Source organism: Hyperolius riggenbachi, chromosome 2 (genome assembly GCF_040937935.1).
Source record: "Hyperolius riggenbachi isolate aHypRig1 chromosome 2, aHypRig1.pri, whole genome shotgun sequence".
NCBI lineage: Eukaryota > Metazoa > Chordata > Amphibia > Anura > Hyperoliidae > Hyperolius > Hyperolius riggenbachi.
This window is the reverse complement of record NC_090647.1, coordinates 21,856,984-21,876,155: the sequence shown is the minus strand read 5'-3', so window position 1 is coordinate 21,876,155 and position 19,172 is coordinate 21,856,984. Positions and strand designations below refer to the sequence as shown.

The 19,172-nt window shown below is 45.3% G+C and overlaps 1 protein-coding gene across 1 annotated transcript; it reads right to left on the bottom strand.

The window, feature by feature from the left end:
• Positions 1 to 7,235: 7,235 nt before the first annotated feature.
• Positions 7,236 to 9,098, bottom strand: LOC137544658 (E3 ubiquitin/ISG15 ligase TRIM25-like). Its single transcript, XM_068265754.1, has one exon. The coding sequence runs from the start codon at positions 9,096 to 9,098 to the stop codon at positions 7,236 to 7,238; it is 1,863 nt and encodes a 620-aa protein (XP_068121855.1).
• Between the last annotated feature and the right edge of the window lie 10,074 nt (positions 9,099 to 19,172).

The following is a 19,172-nucleotide window of genomic DNA, read 5'->3' as shown; positions in this document are numbered from 1 at the left end:
AATTCACAGGGTATATTAAGGGGATCAGTGGGAATAAGAGGAAAAATTTTTTTTTCAAAAAGACCTTATAGTTTTTGAGAAAATCCATTTTTAATTTTCAAGGGCGAAAATGTCTTTTAAATGCGGAAAATGTCAGTTTTTTTTGCACAGGTAACAATAGTGTTTTATTTTCATAGATTCCCCCAAGTGGGAAGAGTTTTACTTACTTCGTTCTGAGTGTGGGAAATATAAAAAGAAACGACGTGGGGTCCCCCCTCCCAGACCTCTTTAACCCCTTGTCCCCCATGCAGACTGGGATAGCAGAATGCGGAGCACCGGCCGCGTGGGGCTCCGCACCCTGACTATACCAGCCCGCATGGTCCATGGATTGGGGGGTCTCGGAAGGGGAGGGGCAGCCAAGCTTTCCCCTCCCCCTCCGAGCCCTTGTCCAATCCAAGGACAAGGGGCTCTTCTCCACCTCCGATGGGCGGTGGAGGTGGAGGCCACGATTTCCTGGGGAGGGGTTCATGGTGGCATCTGGGAGTCCCCTTTAAAAAGGGGTCCCCCAGATGCCCACCCCCCTCCCAGGAGAAATGAGTATAGAGGTACCCCTTACCCATTTCCTTTAAGAGTTAAAAGTAAATAAACACACAAACACATAGAAAAAGTATTTAAATTGAACAAAAAACATAACCACGAAAAAAGTCCTTTAATATTCTTAATTAACCATTAATACTTACCTGTCCCTTTAAAAGCCAGTTCCCACGCAATATCCTCGGAAATATACTAATCAGTTACAATGTAACAAAGTTATTACAATGTAACAACTTTGTTACTTTGTAACACCACCGCACCCGTTGTCACTCGCCGATCACCCGCCGGCCGCCGCATACACGCTAGTCCCCGCCGGCTCCCGCCGTCCACTCCGCCCACACCTGTCACTCATATACATGCTGGCACCCATGGGTGCCAGCATGTATATAGGTGACATGTGGGAGAGGCGGGGAGGGCAGCGGAGCCGGCGGGGACTTAGCGTCCCTTCACCCGACAGAGCTCTGAGCTATATTAGCTCAGAGCTCTCGAAAGCATCTTTGTATTTGGGCTCCAAGGAGCCCCATTGGTCCTTAGCAGACCAATGGGGTTCCTTCAAATCAGAAGGAACCCCATTGGTCTGCTAAGGACCAATGGGGCTCCTTGGAGCCCAAATACAAAGATGCTTAGAGAGCTCTGAGCTATATAGCTCAGAGCTCTGTCGGGTCCTGCAGCACAGACGCGGCGGCGGCGGCGGTGAGTGACGTCGGGTGCGGCGTAGTTACAATGTAACAAAGTTGTTACATTGTAATAACTTTGTTACATTGTAACTGATTAGTATATTTCCGAGGATATTGCGTGGGAACTGGCTTTTAAAGGGACAGGTAAGTATTAATGGTTAATTAAGAATATTAAAGGACTTTTTTCGTGGTTATGTTTTTTGTTCAATTAAAATACTTTTTCTATGTGTTTGTGTGTTTATTTACTTTTAACTCTTAAAGGAAATGGGTAAGGGGTACAAGTACCTCTATACTCATTTCTCCTGGGAGGGGGGTGGGCATCTGGGGGACCCCTTTTTAAAGGGGACTCCCAGATGCCACCATGAACCCCTCCCCAGGAAATCGCGGCCTCCACCTCCACCGCCCATCGGAGGTGGAGAAGAGCCCCTTGTCCTTGGATTGGACAAGGGCTCGGAGGGGGAGGGGAAAGCTTGGCTGTCCTTCCCCTTCCGAGACCCCCCAATCCATGGACCATGCGGGCTGGTATAGTCAGGGTGCGGAGCCCCACGCGGCCGGTGCTCCGCATTCTGGCTATCCCAGTCTGCATGGGGGACAAGGGGTTAAAGAGGTCTGGGAGGGGGGACCCCACGTCGTTTTTTTTTTATATTTCCCACACTCAGAACGAAGTAAGTAAAACTCTTCCCACTTGGGGGAATCTATGAAAATAAAACACTATTGTTACCTGTGCAAAAAAAAACTGACATTTTCCGCATTTAAAAGACATTTTCGCCCTTGAAACTTAAAAATCGATTTTCTCAAAAACTATAAGGTCTTTTTGAAAAAAAAATTTCCTCTTATTCCCACTGATCCCCTTAATATACCCTGTGAATTTGGTGTTCCTAAATTTTAAGCAGGCTTTGCTATTAACCGTTAAAGTCGGCGGGTTTTTAAATGTACCGTATATACTCGACTACAAGTCGAGAAATTTAGGTCTGATCTACTTTTGTAAAGTAGGGGGGTCGACTTATACTCGCATCAGACCTAAATTTCTGACTTGTAGCCGAGTATCAAGCCACCCCTCTGATCTGCATTTGCTGAATTCTGCCACTGTAGTGCTGCCAGCTAGCCAGATTGATTCCTAGGTGCCACAATGCTGCTCCCCCTGCAAGCAGGAGAATGGACTAACCCCCGCTCATTACTTATGCCCTTGAGCGGCAGCTGAGAATGTTACCTAGGCTGCGGGGGTAGGAGCTGCTCACTGTGCCTCATCTAGCTGGCTAAGAGGACTAACACAGCTCTCTCCCCGGCACTCGCTGTATAAACAGCGCTGACACTTCAGGGGGGGGGGGGGGGGGAAGCAGCAATTAGACAGGCTGGGCATGGGAAAGTGATGTGGCTGGCGGGGGGCAGAGCTTAAATCGCCGGTGTCCTGTCAAGAAAAGCTGCTTGTATCAGGGACAGGCAGGCGAGGACAGTGATCGGTGGCTGGAACGGAGGGATTTAAAGCTGCTCCTATAACCGCTGCAGGGGTAGGAGCTGCTCTAAATCCCTCTGATCCACCCACCGATCACTGTCCTCGCCTGCCTGTCCCTGATACAAGCAGCTTTTCTTGACAGGACAGCGGCGATTTAAGCTCCGCCCCCCGCCAGCCACATCACTTTCCCATGCCCAGCCTGTCTAATTGCTGCTTCCCCCCCTGAAGTGTCAGCGCTGTTTATACAGCAAGTGCCGGGGAGAGAGCTGCGTTAGTCCTCTTAGCCAGCTAGATGAGGCACAGTGAGCAGCTCCTACCCCCGCAGCCTAGGTAACATTCTCAGCAGGACACCGGCGATTTAAGCTCCGCCCACCGCATCACTGTCCCATACCCAGCCCGTCTAATTGCTGCTCCCCCCTGAAGTGTCAGCGCTGCTGATACAGTGATTATAGCGTCACTGTGCAGCGCCAGGGAGAGAGCAGCGTTATTGACCCTACAGTCAGCAGGTATCCATCCCAGCCAGATCTGAGGCAAGATACCTGGAACAAGTAACCCTTATCATCTACAAGCATATAACACTGAGCTGCTGTTAATGTTATGTATTAACACATTAACAGCAGCACAGTGTGGGGAAGATGCATGGAGATCATGCAGGGTCATTTGCTCCAGGTATCTTGCTTCATATATGTAAAAACAACATATAAAAATGTACAGTAATTTCCTTAAAGGATTATTATAAAATATATTTAAAAAATATATAAAATATATTGAAGAAAAGGACGACTACTATATGTGTGGGGAGTTGAACAGTGGGATGACTTATACTTGAGAAATCAACAAATTCCAGCTTAAGAAGGTCAAATATTGGGGTCGACTTATATACGGGGTCGACTTATATCCGAGTATATACGGTATATATTTTTCCTTTGAAACTTTAACATCGATTTTCTCAAAAACTATAAGGTCTTTTTGAAAAAATTTTTTTTCCTCTTATTCCTTCTGATCTCCTTAATATATTCTCCAAATTTGAGGCTCTTAGCACTTAAGGGGGCTTTGCTATTAACCCTTAAAGTCGGCGGCTTTTTTATATTATACGGGAGCGTAATATTACGCGATTACGGCAGACTGTGTAATTTCAATGGGAGTTTACTGTTTTACGCGTAATTTGTTACGCGTAAAACGTAACCCTACGGTCTACGCGTAATTAATTACGCGTAATACCGTAACCTTACACGTAACGCTTACGGTGCATTTGTAGTGAATTACGATGCGTATTTACGCTAATGCGTAATTTCGGCCCAGCACTGGACTCTCCACTACTGACGAGTTGTGTGATGTTGTGTATGCGCTGCCTCCTGACGATCGCTGGTCCCCCGATACGGAGTGATGATGCAATATCCGGTAATGTATTGATTCTTTACTCTATTACTTATCCATGATTCACTGCTATACCTGTAAATAATGTAAATAATTGAATAAATATCCTAATACAGTGTGAAGTCGTAAGCTATGTATTTACCTAGTCTGTGTGCTAGTGTGAGTCGAGTGTGAGGCCTTAGCAACGCCAAAAACATAGCATTACAAATAGGAAGGTGGTTATACAGGCTGAGTCGGCAACAGGATCAGATGGGCAGAAGTACAGAGACAGTAAACGAGAGAGAGGTCAGAATTAAGCCAGAGTAATACACAGATATCAATGAAGAGCAATGCAAAACAATAGTATTCCTATCTAGTGTGAAATCCCCGGTTTCCTCTCGGATCAGCAGCAGCGGAGGACGCCAGACTAACCGCAGCTGCCTCCTCCATGTTTCTTACATCACCAAACATTTTAAGAAATAATTGTTAAAATGAATCTCTTCCAAAGCCCCCTCCTCCCAGTTACTAAACAAACACTTGTAAAAAAATAAACAAATAATAGTTTAAAAAATGTGTAAGTAGTTGCCTTTAAGCCCCAGCTGTGAGGATCCGCTGGGCTGCCTGCGCAGGCAGGCAGCCTTTTGACCACTGTTCAGGTCTGCATTCTGCAGGTCTCTGGAAGAGAGACCTTTTGTCAGTATTGCAACTTGCTGCTGAGGAATTTGCATATGTTTGTCATGCAGATTGCCTAGCCACATCCTTTGTGGGCTGGCTCTATAAATACTATGTGATAGCACATTAAGTTGCTGGTCATAAGCGTTAGTCCTGTGGAACACTCGCCTGGAGTGTCAGCCTTGCTCTTTGTTGAAGATTAGCCTAGAGTGATCCCCGGAAACTGCACTGGGCAGGTTTCCTTAGTGCAGTTAGGATTGCTTATCTGTTTTGTTTGTCTGTTGCGATTGTCCTGTCCCAGCGGTGGTCGACAGGAAATCGTTCTGTGTCTCTGGGTGCTAACCGGAACAGCGGTTGTTACTGGTAGCCCCTTCTGATCTGTTTCCCTGGATCGCACTGGCATCCTGCGCTAGTGCTGTGGATCCTTCTGTTCTGCTACTCTGTACCTGGATCGCACTAGCATCCTGCGCTAGTGCTGTGGATCCTTCTGTTCTGCTACTCTGTACCTGGATCACACTAGCATCCTGCGCTAGTGCTGTGGATCCTTCTGTTCTGTCTTCCTGGATCGCGCTAGCCAGTTTTCGCTAGTGCTGTGGATCCTATCGGTCGCTTATTCATGTTTTCGTGTGTCTGTCTTGTCTGCTACGAACGCTTGCTGGAGGCTCGGTGAGGTAACCGTTAAGCAAGCTCTCGCGTCCTCTGTTTCATGTTTGTCTGTCGGTGGTTAGTTAGGCGTGTTTGTCTCTATTGTGCTTATCACGTGGAGACCACGCATAAACACGTGCACTGTTGCGAATGAGTGCGGTGTTCGCGTTTAGCTAGCGTTTGTTATTTTCCGTATCTCCTCATTGTATGTTTTGCTGTGCCTTTGCTACTCTCGTGCTCTGCCTTGCTGTAACCTTGTGTCACGTCTGGCGATCGCACCTCTCGCGATCGCGTTCCTACTTCATATCTGCTGTGGTGTGTGCACCGTCGCGGGTTGGCGACTAGTTTGGTGCACACACATACAATCTGTCTCTGTGCTCATTCTCAATCGCCTCTCTTGCGATTGCGTTCTGTCCCTTCGTGCAATTCCTGTCTGGCGTGTGTGGTAGGGCAGAGGAGCTGTTCCTCTGCACTCCACAGCTCCCCCTGTCGACAGGAATTTCCCTCTACAGGTGCATTGCACCTTCTCCTGGGTTTCCGCAAATTATATGTTTGTGGAGGATTTCCGCATTTCACGGAGAGAATTCCACAATCGTTACACCAGCTTTTTTAATATGCATGTCATGAAGGTATAATACCGTTATTTTAGTAAATAAGGTCTATTGATCACACAACCCCCCTCAGAAAAAATACACCTTAATTTCCAAATAATATATTGTCACCATACATTGTACTGGGAACATAATTTAAATGTTGTGATAGCCGGGACTAATGGGCAAATATAATGTGTGGGTTTTATTTATAGTAGCATCACTTATTTTAAAAACTTAAGGGATAGAATTGGAGAGTGTCTTTTTTCCCTGTTTTTCCCTATAAAATGCATAGAAAATAAATGAATTACTGAAAACAAGTATTACCCACATTTAGCCTAATTTGTGGTGAAAAAAACAAGATATAATTTATTCAGGTGTGAGAAGCAGTGATAAAGTATATACATAAATTACAGTGACAGTTACAGTTGTAACAAAATGTACAAAGTACAAAACACAAAAAGGATCAGAATATTTCCTAGACCTATGGCAACAGAATGAAGGATGCCCCTCCTGTGTGAGTCAGAAATATATCAGAAACCATTTTGGAATGTGTTACTTCACATTGGAGATTCACAAAGGAAAACTAAAAACAAACAAAAGAAACATATTAACCTCCCTGGCGTTCTATTAAAATCGCCAGGGAGGCTGCGGGAGGGTTTTTTTTAAATTAAAAAAAAACTATTTCATGCAGCCAACTGAAAGTTGGCTGCATGAAAGCCCACTAGAGGGCGCTCCGGAAGCGTACTTTCGATCGCCTCCGGCAATCGAAAGTAACAAGATAGGCCGCAACGAGCGGCCTATCTTGTTTCGCTTTCCTCGTCGCCATGGCGACGAGCGGAGTGACGTCATGGACGTCAGTCGACGTCCTGACGTCAGAGCCGCCCGATCCAGCCCCTAGCGCCGGCCGGAACTGTTTGTTCCGGCTGCACTGGGCTCGGGCGGCTGGGGGGACCCTCTTTCGCCGCTGCACGCGGCGGATCGCCGCGTAGCGGCGGCGATCGGGCAGCACACGCGGCTGGCAAAGTGCCGGCTGCGTGTGCTGCTTTTTTCAGATTGAAAATCGGCCCAGCAGGGCCTGAGCGGCGACCTCCGGCGGCATACCCCGAGCTCAGCTCGGGATTACCGCCAAGGGGGTTAAAACAAAGGCTCTGTCCTAGAGGAGTTAAAAGCAAATTGTGTTGTGATAAATTAGAGAAGTTTATGCATCTTAACATCTCCTTGTGCCTTCCTTCTCTCAAGACAAAAGATCTTGTCCAGATGAACCAATCACAGTTCTTCCCCTGTGATGTCAGCAGTGGGCAGATCTCTCACCTTCTGATTACACTGCAATATCTTTATATAACCACCCCCTAACCATAATACAGCATGGAGGGGCTCAGTGAAGGCAGCAGTGAAGGTGTGGAGGTGTCTGATCGGGTCACACAGGGCATAAAAGGAGATCTGCCCGGCCTCATAATCCAGACATATCCTGATTCTATTACTGAGGATCTCGTCTGGTAACCGGATCTCTATCCTGTCATATCTCACTAAATATTGAAAATACAACCCCTCCAAACCCCAGGACTTGTTATTATATCCAATCCCTGCCTGATCTCCTCTCCTGGCTATACTGGGGTAACACATCCCAACTGTCCAGTAATGTGATCCCCCAACATCCACTTCCCAGTAATGTCGCCCTGAGGAGTATGTCTGGCTGCTCAACGCCTGTTCATACTGAAACCTCTCTGGTGTTAGTGGGCGTTTATGGCTTCTGTGTGCACTGGATGCAGTTTTCCTGTCAGCTGATATATGTAGATATTTATTAGCTGTGTTTACATCCAGTAATATGTCTGCATACACCGACAGCCCTGATCTATGCTGTGCAGCCCCAATATTTGTCCCCCTAGCCTGACGCTGTTTATGCTGTGTGGTGGGGGTGGGTTGGGGGCGTGGCCTGGATAGTTTATCAGTGATTACAACTTTGTCCTCGGCACTAGAATGTGGATAGGCCTGTGTGTGTTGTGCAGTGGGGGTGGGTTGGGGGCGTGGCCTGGATAGTGTAGCATTGATTGGAACTTTGTCCTCTGTACTAGAATATGGATAGACCTGTGTATCTGTATGTTTCTGCACAATTACCCCAGACATGATATTAGATAGTCCTGTGTGTAATGTGTGTGAGATGCCGGCCACATCCAGATCCCCTCCATCATGGAGCTGTTTATCATGCCTCTCTCTGTCCTCCGTGTCACACAAGTCACCTGTGTGTGATTCCTGTAAGACAGTCAGTGGATCAGTCATGTTACACAGCTCCTTAATGTGACGCATCTTCCTGGACAGCTCCTCCTTCTTTATCTCCAGCTCCTGAATGATATCATCAAACCAGAGCATCATCAGGCTTGCCTGCCTGCTGAGGTCACTAAGAATTTGTTTTTCCAGGTCTTCCAGCTGCCGATTGAGGTCTCTAAACAGGGCAGTGATTTTTTCTTTTTCACCATCGGCATTTTCTTGTACTTTTCTTCTGCGTTCCGTCAGACTCTGGACTTTGTTTCCAGCCTCCTCTGTCTCTGCCATCAGTTTCTGCAGAGCATTCTTCAGCATCTTCTTCTTCTCCTCAGAGGCCTCGTCTAACAACTCCACCTTGTGTCCCTGATGTTCTCCATCCAGCCTGCAGGACACACAGATACATGCAGCATCCTCAGTGCAGTAATACTCCAGGATTTTCTTATGGACGGAGCATTTCCTGTTCCCCAGGTCAGTGGTGGGAGGTAGTAAAGTGTGTCCCCCTGACCTGTCATGTTTCCTCAGGTGATGATCACACAAGGAGGTCTCACACTGCAGGCAGTATTTAGTAGCAGGAACAGGAAAGTCACAGTAATTACAGAAGACCCCGGTCTGCACCTGATCTGTCTCCATAGCATGAAAAGCCTCACAGATATTATGTAAAGTTGTGTTCCTCACCAGTTCAGGCCTCTTCCTGTATAGCCGCTGACATTCTGGACATTTATATTCCCTTAGATGCTTCTGATGGTCCCAGGCTTGTGTGATGCAGCCCCGGCAGAAGTTGTGGCCACACGGCAAGGTCACAGGATCTCTATAGATCTCCATACAGATGGAGCAGCGGAGCTCAGCAGTCACATCAGCAGACGCCATTGTCACACCTGGAATCAGAAGACTGAAGGTGAAGTATTTCCCTGTTACATGACAAGTAAGGTGCAGTTTATTGCACAGTTTTTAATTATTAACTTTTATACTGTATGGAAAACATAGATACAGTGGGTTGCAAAAGTATTCGGCCCCCTTGAAGTTTTCCACATTTTGTCACATTACTGCCATAAACATGCATCAATTTTATTGGAATTCCACGTGAAAGACCAATACAAAGTGGTGTACATGTGAGAAGTGGATCAAAAATTATACATCATTCCAAACATTTTTTACAAATAAATAACTGCAAAATGGGGTGTGCGTAATTATTTAGCCCCCTGAGTCAATACTTTGTAGAACCACCTTTTGCTGCAATTACAGCTGCCAGTCTTTTAGGGTATGTCTCTACCAGCTTTGCACACCTAGAGACTGAATCCTTGTCCATTCTTCTTTGCAAAACAGCTCCAGCTCAGTCAGATTAGATGGACAGCGTTTGTGAACAGCAGTTTTCAGATCTTGCCACAGATTCTCGCTTGGATTTAGATCTGGACTTTGACTGGGCCATTCTAACACATAGATATGGTTTTGTTTTAAACCATTCCATTGTTGCCCTGGCTTTATGTTTAGGGTCATTGTCCTGCTGGAAGGTGAAGCTCCGCCCCAGTCTCAAGTCTTTTGCAGTCTCCAAGAGGTTTTCCTCCAAGTTTGCCCTGTATTTGGCTCCATCCATCTCCCCATCAACTCTGACCAGCTTCCCTGTCCCTGCTGAAGAGATGCACCCCCGAGCATGATGCTGCCACCACCATATTTGACAGTGGGGATGGTGTGTTCAGAGTGATGTGCAGTGTTAGTTTTCTTCCACACATAGCGTTTTGCATTTTGGCCAAAAAGTTCCATTTTGGTCTCATCTGACCAGAGCACCTTCTTCCACATGTTTGCTGTGTCCCCCACATGGCTTGTGGCAAACTGAAAACGGAACTTCTTGTGCTTTCTGTTAACAATGCCTTTCTTCTTGCCACTCTTCCATAATGGCCAAATTTGTACAGTGCATGACTAATAGTTGTCCTATGGACAGACTCTCCCACCTGAGCTGTAGATCTCTGCAGCTCGTCCAGAGTCACCATGGCCTCTTGACTGCATTTCTGATCAGCGCTCTCCTTGTTCGGCCTGTGAGTTTAGGTGGATGGCCTTGTCTTGGTAGGTTTACAGTTGTGCCATACTCCTTCCATTTCTGAATGATCGCTTGAACAGTGCTCCGGGGGATGTTCAAGGCTTTGCAAATCTTTTTGTAGCCTAAGCCTGCTTTAAATTTCTCAATAACTTGATCCCTGACCTGTCTTGTGTGTTCTTTGGACTTCACGGTGTTATTGCTCCCAATATTCTCTTAGACAACCTCTGAGGCCCTCACAGAGCAGCTGTATTTGTACTGACAATATATTACACACAGGTGCACTCTATTTAGTCATTAGCACTCATCAGGCAATGTCTATAGGCAACTGACTGCACTCAGATCAAAGGGGGACGAATAATTATGCACACACCACTTTGCAGTTATTTATTTGTAAAAAATGTTTGGAATCATGTATGATTTTCGTTCCACTTCTTATGTGTACAACACTTTGTATTGGTCTTTCATGTGGAATTCCAATAAAATTGATTCATGTTTGTGGCAGTAATATGACAAAATGTGGAAAACTTCAAGGGGGCTGAATACTTTTGCAACCCACTGTATATACATTATGTAACAGTAAACCAGTTACAGGGTTCATTAGCACTGGGTACACAGTGATGACCATTATAATATTAACCACTTCCCCTCCTCCAGGACGAGTAACTACATCCCTGCAAATTCCCTCTTCCTCTTGCAGGGACTTAGCTAATAGGTCCCTTCCCGCTGCGCACTCCTGCACACTCCTACGCTCGTTATCACCGCAGATCATTAGATGGGAGATGAATGAATGGGAACGCTGTTCCCATTCATTAATCTCTGTCCACGTGTAAATGATCACAGGCATCAAAGAGATGCCACGATCATTTATTTACTTCCGACGGAACCCATGCACGCATTACTTCCTTTTTAGCGTAATATAGAGACACAATAGGAAGTAATGTGCACGGACATCTTGTGGCCAAATAGTAAAATTACACTTACACACACTTTCAATCTAAAAAAAAAGACCACAAACACATTTTAAATTAACACATTACCTCCCACACTATCCCATAATTACAATACAAAAATTAAAGAAAAAAATTATATACATAGTTACCTTACTGTCTGAACTTTTTTAATATGTATGTCAAGAGGGTATATTACTGTTAATTTTTAAACTATGGGCTTGTAAATAGTGACAGACGCAAAACTGAAAAATGCATCTTTATTTCCAAATAAAATATTGGCAACATACGTTGTACAAGGAAAATATTGGTTGGGGGGGGGGGTGTGGGGTTAAGTAGGGCATTGAAGGTGGCAAAAAGACGACGTGGGTTGGAGGCTTGGGTAGCAAGCAAGCGAGTGAAGTATATCTGTTCGCTATCAGCGAAGGCAGTATGGTACGTCTGCAACTTGGTCTTGTATCCCAGGAAATCATTGTTGTTGCGGGATTTCCTCCATCTGCGTTCTGCAGCTCGTGTTTCATTTTGTCGTTTTTTTGTGAGGGCAGTGTGCCAAGGTTGGGGGTTTAGGCGACAGTTGGTACGAAAGGTCAGGGGAGCAGCATGATCTAAGGCTGCGGAGAGGTTACTGTTGTATTGAACTGCCGCTTCGTTGGGGCAGGTTAGGCTGGGGAGGGAGGAGGAGAGGGAGTGGAGGGGTGTGGCTAGTACATTGGGGTCAAGGTTGCACAGATCTCTCTGCCAGCATCCAGTTTGGGGAGGGGGACAGGGGGTGCTGGATGGAGTGAGGGTGAAGGTGATGAGGTGGTGGTTCGAGATGCGGAATGGTGCAATGTCCAGGATTGTAAGTGTGATGGCTTTGGAGAAAATTAGGTCCAGAGTATTACCAGCACTGTGGGTGGGGGCGTTAGTATGCTGAGTGAGGCCAAGGGAGTTGGTGAGGGAGAGAAGCTGAGTGGCCGCAGAGGTGGTAGGCTCATCAATTGGAATGTTAAAGTCTCCGAGGATGATGGATGGGAGGTCGGAGGACAGGAGGCAAGGTTTTCTAGGAAGTGCGATATAGTACTGGAGGGGGGGCAGTATAGGACTGCAATAATGGCTGGGAGGGGATGGTAGAGGTGGATAACATGGGCCTCAAAGGAGGTAAAGTAAAGAGAAGGGGGAGGGGTAAGGACACGGAAAGTGCAGGATGGGGAGAGGAGTAGGCCCACCCCTCCACCAGGCCTGTTATCTGGTCTTGGGGTATGGCTGAGGTGTAGACCCCCGTAGGATAGGGCTGCAGCTGCAGGCAGGTCGGTGAGCCAGGTCTCCGTAAGGGCAAGAAAGGTGAGGGTTTTTGAGATAAAGAGGTCATGGATGGTTGTAAGCTTGTTACGGATAGATCTGGCATAGTGTTGCGGATAGATCTGGCATTCCAGAGACCGCCGGATAAAGGAAAAGATTGTCTGAGTATGAGGCGGATGGGAATGAGATTGGGGCGAGAATGTTTTTGGGTATGGGGAGGGTGGGAGTTGCGGCGGGGAGAGGGGCTTGGTGGGTGAATTTGGTTGTGGTGGGCGAGGGGGAAAGAGGAGGGGAATGGGGGGGCTGGGAGACAGGAGTGGGCCTGGGGTTAAGATATGTGGCGAGAAGTGGACAAGGGAGCAGGGGGAGGAGCAGATGGAGCCAGAACATGAGGCACCAATAGGGCGGGTGATCAAGGGAAAGAGGAGCAGGTATGAGGGGGGTACGCATAATGATGTGTTGGGGATACATACTGTTACACTGGGAGTGGTGGTGAGGTAGGTAGGGAAAATGGTGTAGCAGAGGCTGGAGAATACTTGGTGGTGGGCTTACCTAGGGCAATGGAGCAGCGTTTAGTAGATTAACAGTGCAGTTTCTTATAACATTAGCCTTTGCCATGACAATTAATAAAGCTCAGGGGCAAACTTGGGAAAAAGTTGGCATTTACTTGCCAGAACCGGTATTCAGCCATGGTCAGTTATATGTAGCACTATCAAGAGTTAGGAATTTTTCTGATGTCATTGTGAAGGTTGTAGAAGGCCCAGACCAAGGCAAACTATTGGCAAACTCTGACAGAATATTCACAAGGAATGTTGTCTATAAAGACATTTTATAGAAAATTGACGTGAAAAAAAACCACAAGAACAATTATTAAAAGAAAAAAAAACCCTCTTCTCATGCTGTATATGTACAATTGTTACAAAAGTTCAAACGTTTTGCACTTAAAGAGGAGCTGTTAGGTATAAGGTCTCAGAGAAAATAAACACATATATCAGTAGCTAAAGATTGGCTGTACTTACATTACATATGCATTTCACTGTCCACGTTTGGATTTCACAGAATTTGTATATAGTATATGCAGAGATAGATGCTCCTGACAGCTCATGGCAGGTTCCATGTTTGTGAAGCCAAATGTGTCGTCATGTCCTGCCTGCTTCTGGTCACAGATAAGCTCGTTCTTGAACAACACGGTGTGCAGTGAATATTAATGAGCCATGTGGCTAGGAACAATAGCTGACTCCTGCAGTGTAGTCTGCCCGGAGATTTATCAGTGCTACGCTCTGGACTGATTACACAAGCTGCTGTACCGTCTCATTAGCAGCCGAGGGGAGGGCCCCAGAATGCTTTGCAGTTTAGCTGCGGCTTGCGTCTTTATGGGTCTATAACAGACTAAGATAAGCACACATCAAAGGTAACTGAAATGTTTATCTTCACTAATGGCTTTTGAGCTTCCTTCTAAACTGTTTAACACAGGAGAATAGAGGTTTAAATTAGCTTCTGCAGCCTGACAGTTACTCTTTAAGCAACATTATTTACTGTAACTACATTGTTTTTTATTGTTTCATAAATAAAAAAAAATTTGAAAAGTGACATTTTAACCATTTTTCTTCTTTAAGATGTTTAAAGAATAAATAAAAAATGTAGGAATCAACTGTAGAAATATCCACTTAGTTTGCAAGGAAAAAGTGTGTTTTTACAAATATTTGTACACATATGTTCTAGCGCCCGTTAATTTATTGGGCTTAATGTCTAGTCTATATATATAAAATCGGATGTATGTATGTGTGTATGTGTGTAAATGTGCCGCAATCACTCGAAAACGGCTTGACCGATTTGAATGAAAGTTGGTATACAGATCCCTTACTACCTCGGATGATATGTTCTGGGGGTCTCGCGTCACCTGCACACCTGGGCGGAGCTACAAACAGCAAATCAGATTTCACCCATTCATGTCAATGGAAAAAATGTAAAAGGCTGCCATTCTCACAGTAATCAAGCCGGAGTCCCCACACTTGGCACAGTTGGTCACTTGGTGGCTGAGGTTACAAAAGAAAACAGCCATTTCAGCCATTCATTTTTAATGGGAAAATATAAACTGCAGCCATTCGTAGACTGTTAATTGCAGGGTCCTCAAACTTGGCACACTTGGTCACTGGGTGAAGGAGATTAAGATTCAGGGAAGTGGGTGGAGCATACAACAGCCAATCAACATTCACCTATTGATTTTCAAGGAGAATATTTAAACTGCTGCTATTCTTACACTGTGGCAGAGGCTTCAAACTTGCTACAGTCGGTCATTGGGTGACTGGGGTCCAAATTCACTATAGGGGCGGGGCCACAAACAGCCAATCAGATTTATTTGCTCAAAAAACTGCTTCCATTCACACATTTTTGATGCTAGGAACCTGAAAGCTCACAAACTTGGTCATTGAGTGACTGTGTGTCAAGGTTACAAAAAGTGGGCGGGGCCAAAAACAAAATTCCCTGGTCAAATATAAACTGCAGCCATTCTTACACTGTTAATGGCATGGTTCTCAAACTTTGTACAGTTGTTCACTGGATGACGGGAATTAATAGTCATGAAAATGGGTGGAGCCTACAACAGCCAATCAAAATTCACCTGTTGATTTTCAAGGGAAATATTTAAATTGCTTCCTATTCTTACACTGTTAATAGCAGATGCCTCAAACCTGGCACAATTGAGTCACTGGGTGACTGGGGTTCAAATTCAGAAAGAGTGAGGAGCCGCAAACAGCCAATCAGATTTGATTAATTTCAATGGGAATATACAAATTATTGATTCCAAGGACACCAAAGCTCATAAACTTGGTAATTGAGTGACTGTATGTCAAGGTTAGAAAAAGTGGGCAGTGCCAACAGCTACATTTTTGACATGGGAAAATATTAACTGCAACCATTCTTACACTGTTAATGGCAGGGTTCCCAAATTTGACACAGTTGGCAACTGGGTGACTGGGATTAATATTTAGAAAGTGGGTGAAGGCTACAACAGCCAATCAAAGTTCATCTATTGATTTTTCAAGGGGAATATTTACATTGCTACCATTCATACACTGATAATGGCAGAGGCCTCAAACCTGATACAGTCGGTCATTGGGTGACTGGGGTCCAAATTCACTAAAAGGGTGGAACCACAAACAGACAATCAAATTTGTTAGATTGATTTCAGCCATTCTGTTATCGGCAGGGTTTTCAAACTTGACACAGTTGGTCACTGGATGACTGGGATTAAGATTCAGGAAAGTGGGTGGAGCCTACAACAGCCAATCTAAATTCACTTATTGATTTTCAAGGGTATTATTGAAACTGCTGCCATTCTTACACTGTTAATGACAGAGGCCTCAAACCTGCTGCAGTTGGCTGACTGGGGTTCAAATTCACTAAAGGGGCGGAGCCACAAACAGATAATCAGATTTCTTTTCTGGATAAACTGCTTTTATTCACAGTCATTCAATGACTGTGTGCCAAGGTTACAAAAACTGGGTGGAGTCAAAAACAGATTTCCCTAGGAAAATGTAAACTGCAGCCCTTCTTCATTGTTAATGGCAGGGTTCTAAAACCTTGCACAGCTGGTTACTGGGTGACTGGGATTAATATTCATAAAAGTGGGTGGAGCCTAAAAAAGACACTCAATATTCACCTGTTGATTTTCAAGGGGAATATTAAAATTGCTGCCATTCTTGCACTGTTAATGACACAAGCCTCAAACCTGGTACAGTTGGTCATTGGGTCACTGGGGTTCAAATTCAGGGGGCAGAGCCACACACAGCCTATTAGATTTGTTTTTATTGATGCCAAGGACCCGAAAGCTCACAAACTTGGTCATTGAAAAACTTTGGAAAAGGTTGCCATTCTCACAGTAATCAAGCCAGAGTCCCCACGCATGGCACAGTTGGTCACTTGGTGACCGAGGTTACAAATCCAGGAAAAGTGAGCAGAGCATCAAACAGCCAATCAAATTTTAGCCATTCATTTTTAATGGGGAAATGTAAACTGCAGCCATTTTTAGACTGTTAATCGCAGGGGTCTCAAACTTGGCACACTTGGTCACTAGATGAATGAGATTAAGATTCAGAAAAGTGGATGGAGCCTACAAGAGCCAATCAAAATTCACTTATTGATTTTCAAGGAGAATATTGAAACTGCTGCTATTCTTACATTGTTAATGGCAGAGGCTTCAAACTTGCTACAGTCAGTCATTGGGTCCTAATTCACTATAGGGGCGGGGCCACAAACAGCCAATCAGATTTATTTGCTGGATAAACTGCTTCCATTCACACATTTTTGATGCCAGGAACCTGAAAGCTCACAAACATGGTCATTGAGTGACTGTGTGACTATGTGTCAAGGGTACAAAAAGTGGGCGGAGCCAAAAATACATTTCACTGGGAAAATATAAACTGCAGCCATTCTTACACTGTTAATGGCAGGGTTCACAAACTTAATGAAAATGGGTGGAGCCTACAACAGCCAATCAAAATTCACCTATTGATTTTCAAGGGAATATTTAAATTGCTGCCATTCTTACACTGTTAATTGCAGATGCCTCAAACCTGGTACAGTTGGTCTCTGGGTGACTGGAGTCTAAATTCAGTAAGGGGCAGAGCCACAAACAGCCAATCAGATTTGTTTAATTTCAATGGGAATATACAAATTATTGATACCAAGGACCCCAAAGCTCATAAACTTGGTAATTGAGTGACTGTATGTCCAGGTTTGAAAAAGTGGGCGGTGCCAACAACAACATTTTTTGCATGGGAAAATATAAACTGCAACCATTCTTACACTGTTAATGGCAGGGTTCCCAAACTTGACACATTTGACCATTGGGTGACTGGGATTAACCCCTTCCCCTTAAAAAACCAGAGCAATTTTCACCCATCAGCGCTCCTTCCATTCATTCACCTATAACTTTATTACTACTTATCACGAATTAATCTATATCTTGGTTTTTTTTGCCACTGATTAGGCTTTCTTTGGGGGGTACTTTTTGCTAAGAATTATTTTATTCTAACTCAGTTTTAATGAGAATAATAAGAAAAAATTTAAAAAACTCAATATTTCTCAGTTTTCGGCCATTATAGTTTCAAAATAAAACATGCCTCCATAATTAAAACCCACACATTTTAATTGCCCATTTGTCTCAGTTATTGCATTTTCCCTAGTACAATGTATGGCACCAATATTTTATTTGGAAATAAAGGTGCATTTTTTCAGTTTTGCGTCTATCCCTAATTACAAGCCCATAATTTATTAAGTAATTGTAGTACAGGTAGTCCTCGGTTAATGAAAGAGATAGGAACTGTCCGCTCGTTCTTAGCCTGAATCTGTCCTTAAGTCGGGACCCCCATTTTAAATGCAGAGTAAGTGCAGCGGAAGGTAGATAGAAGACATCTCACCTGATCCTCGGCGGTAGAAGGTCCCATCGTGGTGCCCGGAAGCTGCGCAGCCTGTCCTCTCGCTCCGTCCACTGTTCCCCGGCGGCTTCACATGCGTCGCATAATGACTATAATGACATAATGACATAATGAGTTGGAAGCGCCGCCACTAGGGGGCTTTTCCTGATTGCGTCATTATGCGACGCATAAGAAGTCACCGGGGAACAGTGGACGGAGCAAGAGGACGGGCTGCGCAGCTTCCGGGCACCACGATGGGACCTTCTACCGTCGAGGATCAGGTGAGATGTCTTCTATCTACCTTTCGCTGCGCTTACTCTGCATTTACAATGGCGCAGAAAAGGTAGTCCCCTGTATACAGTTTTTATGTACAAAAAAATGCTTTCTATGAGAAAATGTATGCGTACTCAAACACCAAGTTTAACCCTAGCAAGTCTGGCTTTCCAAATCTGGCCTAATTGGCTATTCATGAGGCAATGCTCATGCAAATATGCATTTGCTTTCGCATGCCAAACTATGCAGGGTCAAAAAACCAATACCGCAAAGCAGTCGCCCTGTGGGAATTAGTTCATGCTACATTAGCACTATCCAGGAGCGCCACGGGGAGGCTTCCCAATGCCCCCATACAACCGGGGGTTGGACCACGGGGTCCCAGGCTCTCTCACTGCCTGGGAACCACAGCGGCACCCTGGAGGGGAAGGCTGGGTGGCACAGGCGACCCCCCCAAGCGTGGCCAGTGCCGGGGAGAGCCGTCCACACCCACCTCCCAATATTAAAAACAGGCACTTATCTTAACGTCCATTGCGTTCTGCTACATGCGCATTAACTTAGGGGCACCACATGAGAAAGGAGTGAAGCATGGGTCACCCCGAGCTTTAGAGCTCAGGGCTGGCTCACATACAACACTCCAGAGGGGGGGGGGGAGGACAGGCACAGACAACTCACTCCAGGGCTCACACCACCAGAGCAAGCCATCCACCACCTGCCTCCAAAGGATACAACTACAAAAAATGCTTTCCATGAGAAAATGTATGCGTGCTCAAACACCAAGTGTAACCCTAGCAAGTCTGGCTTTGCAAATATGGCCTAATTGGCTATTCATGAGGCAATGCTCATGCAAATATGCATTTGCTTTCGGATGCCAAACTATGCAAGGTCAAAAAAACAATACCGCAAAGCGGTCGCCCTGCGGGAATAAGTTCATGCTACAATAGCACTATCCAGGAGCCCCTGCACAGAGTTGTGGCATTTTGCAGGGGCATAG